The sequence below is a fragment of the Semicossyphus pulcher genome, unplaced genomic scaffold (assembly GCF_022749685.1).
Source record: "Semicossyphus pulcher isolate SPU_LCO1_2020_fin unplaced genomic scaffold, fSemPul1.0.p SCAF_27, whole genome shotgun sequence".
NCBI classification, from domain to species: domain Eukaryota; kingdom Metazoa; phylum Chordata; class Actinopteri; order Labriformes; family Labridae; genus Semicossyphus; species Semicossyphus pulcher.
In genome coordinates this window covers 245,001-250,000 of record NW_027211701.1, presented here as the reverse complement: position 1 = coordinate 250,000, position 5,000 = coordinate 245,001, and the positions used below count along the sequence as shown (strand labels likewise).

Below are 5,000 nucleotides of genomic sequence, written 5' to 3'. Positions count from 1 at the left end.
TCACACATCCCAGTACAGACTGAAGTGATGACGTTAACTTTGATCATGAAGCCTGATGCTCCTACAGCTCTGTGTTCCTCAGTGAAATGTATTATTAATTGTTAAACTACACAGCATATGGACATATGACAGCATGGAGACTCTGACCCACACCATCTCTCCCCCTCGGTGGCTCAGGATCGTCCCGTATTAAAAACCTAAATGCAGTGTCCTCACTGAATAAACACAGACACTATCTGTCTGTGTGTCCGTGCACACTGTAAATCGACACATATGCTGAAGTGACATGAGAAATAAATAAAAATAAGATTCCTAAGAGACACAGCAGAGAAATGTTTAATCAGACAGGAGAGGGGCGAGTGGTCTCTCCGTATCCACGTGATCGTTGCCGTGGATACGGGGAGAGTGGAAGGTGCTTAATGTGGCCCAGGACACATTTGCTTTCACACTGCCAGACATATGTGGATAAATGCGTCCCAGACCACCTCCGTATGTGGCCTGAGTGATTGGATCTGAATGCGTCTTCAATTCGTCCTGGGTGTGTTCACACCTGTAGTAAAGGCTGTCCAGGTGAGATCCGGTCACGATGTTAAGGGCCTGTGTCCTTACTCCTCCGTATCATTGAATAAAACACAGGCTGATGGTACCTACTGGAGCCAATCAAAGTGTCAGATTCGGAAACGTGGCTGATGAGCACTGATGTATAAACATACAGAGAGAATGAGCAACGCGCTAGGAGAGGAGACTATCCATATGTGTTACAACTTGATGCTTTAGTTTATTGATGGAAAGAAAAAAAACGCAAGTCTCTCTCAAACCATCGAAGAGTTATGACTCTCTAAAGACCTCTTGGAATTTGGGCCCATATACGGGCCGTGGGTCTCAGAGGGGCATGTTTTCTAATGCAGTCACTAATGAAGCGAATGGTTGGTTACCCGGGGTCCGTTTCACAAAGCAGGTTCAACGAACTCTGAGTCTAACCCTGAACTCTGAGTCGATCTTCTCTGAGATAGGAAACTCTGAGTTTTCGGTTCCAGAACAGCTGATCAGAGTTAGTTCAATCAACTCTGAGTAGGTTCAGCCGGAGTTAAGTGCGTGCACGCTGACTGTAAAAAGCCAGCATTAATGGAGCCCCGACACCACGATTCACCATGGCAACGGTACACAAAAAGAGGTCCTCCTACGTCACACCAGTGGAGCTCGAAATCCTCACGCGGACGTTCAGCGAATACGAGCATGTTTTTAGAAACATAAAGTAACACGGCTGCAGCTGCAAAAGAGAGAGAAGCGGCATGGGAAGAAACTGCTGCTCGAGTAAACACGCAAGTTTAAACTGGTCTATTTATTTAATACTTAATCACGACCAGAAGCTAAAATTTATATTAATTTAGGAGCAATGCAGCGGGAGAGAAAAAACGTACATGGAAGCACTTCAATCATATTTTAAATATTAAACAGATTAAATATCATTCAGTGGCTGTTTTAATGTGCATCAGCTTTATCCCTAACATTACTCTTATCTGAGCGCTCTCGGCAGTGGTGGTGGAAAATCTACAAATGATGACTTTGACACAGATTTGTCTCTTGATTTTTTTAATCATAATTATAAAAGACTTTTGCAAAGCGGTCAGAGCAGCACAGAGACGCAACGTTTCTTCTTTTAGTTCCGTAACCGCTCAAACACACGCGTGAGACGGGCTGAATGAATGAGGAAGTCGAATGAGGGTTTTATATTCTAGAGGGAGGAGACGGAGCGAAACTCTGAGTGTCCTGAAGAAAACCTGCTCGCGACCAGGTGAGGTTCATAGAGTCTGTTACTACGGTAACTGACCGAGAGCTTAAGTTACCTCTCTTTGTGAAACGGAAAACTCAGAGTTTTCCTCATTTCAGGGTTAACAGACTCAGAGTTTTCAATAAACCTGCTTTGTGAAACAGACCCCTGTTCTATTGCACGTGATTACATGTGTGTGTATGTGAAATACCAGCTAAGCTAAGGAGTATAAGCTAAGATATGTTTAGTAGTTAAAGCTGGTGGATTTTATTTGTAAACATTTGCCTTGTATATTTTTCATTGTGTCTTACAGAAACCATTCATGCTTCATCTGTTCAGCTGTAAACCAGTCAACAATAAATAAACATTTTGAACTGTTCTCTGCGTCCGCCTCGACTCTCTGACTCTCTCTGAGTTACTGTTGTGGATAAAGTAGTCCCAGCATCATACATCACAAACTCACAATCTTATTGTCTGACCTCACAAGCACGTCATAAAGGGGAGAAAGGAATTTATGTGGGTCAAATGAACCCCTGCAGTGACGCGTCTGTCGTGACCACCTTCCTGGATAGGACAGGTCCCATTGGAGTCCCCTGTGTCAAAAACAGGGGGAGTTTCCACTGGTGAAGTGCTGCAACACATTCTACTGAAACCCTCACAAAACGAGCGGTCCAGACCGAGGGATGCAACCCAGTGTTGAAAAACCCCTCATGTGCAAACGGCCTATTGCATTTTATAATAATTATACAATAACTCTTTTTTTTCAGCTGACGCTAAATGAAATGCATTATGCACCAGAAACCAGCTTAAGGCGACGTGCTTAGTGTAGACCTGTGTTTCACACGTATATTCTAAGGTACGCCGGCGTCACATCGCCGTCATGTTCTTTCCATGCACTCGCCGCCACGTCAGCACTGGTCTCTCGTCTGCAGTCCCAATCAATCCCATTCAAAACTCCACACAGTATGACGGCGATGTCAAGGTAGACTGCTCCTTCTTCTTCTCCTGGTTATCGTTAGAATGACACTATCCACCCGCCATACTCCACCAGCACCTGTTGCACCGATGCTGACTTACTGACCAGGTTCAACGCTGTGTTTTGTCCAGCATGAGATGAGAGACGTAAAGTTCCGTTTTTACACATAGAATAATGAACTGACGTCAGGGCCTTAAAGTAAATCTTTATATTTAGGATCTAATAACCAGTGTTCTAGAAACAACACAAGTGAAACGTCTAAAGTCTTTGATATAAACGGGATATGTGTTTATATCCGACGGTTTAACGTAGTGCTGTCTATTCCATATTCTATTTTTATCTAAAAAAATGCCTTTTAAAAGAATCGCATTCCTCTACCTGTGTGTTCTGCTGGGAGTGAGAATCTCTCTCTCTCTCTGGGCAGCTCGGATTTGAATTTTCCACCATTAATGTGTTCTAACTGTTGGAATTCAATTCACCGTCTCATACCGTCGAAACATCCGATCCCTTACACCAACCCAGTTTTCTAATGAGGTCTTGGCTGCCATGCCTCCTCATAAGGAATTCACCATACTCTGTGTAAATGAGGCTACAGACACACTCTGCTCCTCACAAGCCTCCTCTCTAAACAAACTCACCGCCTCCCCCAGCCTCCCCTCTGCTCACTCCAGACATGCTCGCCAGAGAACGAAGTCTCCAAGCTTCTGCTGGACTCTCGGCCCACTACCTGTCCACTGGACCCAATACCATCAAACCTCCTACAGACCATTTCCCCCACACTTAATCCTGCAGTCACGCACATTATCAACTCTTCAACCCTAACCCAACTCCTGTGGCTAAAGCTGGCGGACAGTCCTCAGCTCTACTGCTGCTAGATCTGTCAGCTGCCTTTGACACAGTGAACCACCAAATCCTCCTCTCCACTCTCTCAGGATCTGCCCTCCTCTGGTTCATGTCCTACCTCTCAGGGAGATCTGTTAGAGTATCTTGGAAAGGAGAAGTGTCCAAACCCCACAGCTTATCCATTAAATTCAAAACCCTGTTGCTCGCTTACAAAACAGCAACAAAAAACCTGAAATACCTGAACGCCCTCATCCAGGTCTACACTCCGTCCCGCCCACTACGCTCTACCAATGAAAGGCGCCTGGTGCTCCCATCACAACAGGGCCCTAAGTCTCTAACTAGACTCTTCTCCTCTGTCGCCCCCCGGTGGTGGAACGAGCTACCAAACTCCACTCGGTCCGCAGAGTCCCTTTCACCTTTAAGACGAAGCTAAAGACCCAGCTCTTTATGGCCTCTGACCTTAATGATGATGATGCTATTGATGACGATGACATTGATGATGTGGTTTATTAGATAAAGATTCTCATGATGATGATGATGACAAACTATATTAACCTTGTTGATCTTACTGACTCCGCCCCCTCCTGTCTCGATCGTTGCTTGTGTCGTATTCACTCTCAGATGTACGTCGCTTTGGACAAAAGCGTCTGCTACATGAAACTGTCACATTGTAACATTGTAGTTAGTCTAGTCCAAATAATATGTCTCTTTGTAATCAGATGTGGAGGTTGGTGCTCCTTCTGGCTGCTGCTCTCTCTGCAGGTGAGTTCACTTTATTTATTATTATCTTTATTTATTATTTATCTTTATTATTATTATTATTATTTTAAGATTATTTTGGGGGCTTTTTGCCTTTAATTGATAGGACAGCTGAAGATAGACAGGAAATGTTGGGAGTAGAGAGCGGGGGACGACATGCACCAAATGATCGGCAGACTGGGAATCAAACCTGCGATCAGTGCGATGAGGACTGTAGCCTCTGCATATGGGGCGCCTGCGCTACCAACTGAGCTAAACCGGCGCCACAACTTTATTTATTAACTTTATTTGTTACTATCTTTATTCATGTTCACCAACTCTGCTGAAAGGGTTAAATACTTCAGTGTGATGGTCTGAACATTTGACCATTTCTGAAAAAGAAAAAAATTAAGGAAGTGCTGCACTGGGTCAAAGACATCATCCTGTATGTCCTGATGAAGTCACTTGTTTCTTTGTCTGTATTGATTGTTTGATCCTGTTGGGGTCATGTTCATTGACTCTGCTGAAAGGGTTAAATATTGTGTTGCTGCAGAAGTGTGTTTCTGATTGTACCTCTGGCGCCCCCCTGTGGTACAAACTGTTTTATGTAACGATATTTTCTTTGTGTGTGTGTGTGTGTGTGTGTGTGTGTTGTTGCCGTGTGTGTTGTGT

The 5,000-nt window shown here is 44.3% G+C and overlaps 1 protein-coding gene across 1 annotated transcript in view; it reads left to right on the top strand.

Moving 5' to 3' along the window:
• The window catches only part of LOC138604940 (uncharacterized), a 26,931-nt gene that overhangs the window by 5,934 nt on the left and 15,997 nt on the right, over positions 1 to 5,000 (top strand). The window contains exon 2 of the mRNA XM_069676977.1: positions 4,310 to 4,352. Within this exon, the coding sequence (XP_069533078.1) occupies positions 4,310 to 4,352 (43 nt within the window). The remainder of the gene's footprint in view (positions 1 to 4,309; positions 4,353 to 5,000) is intronic.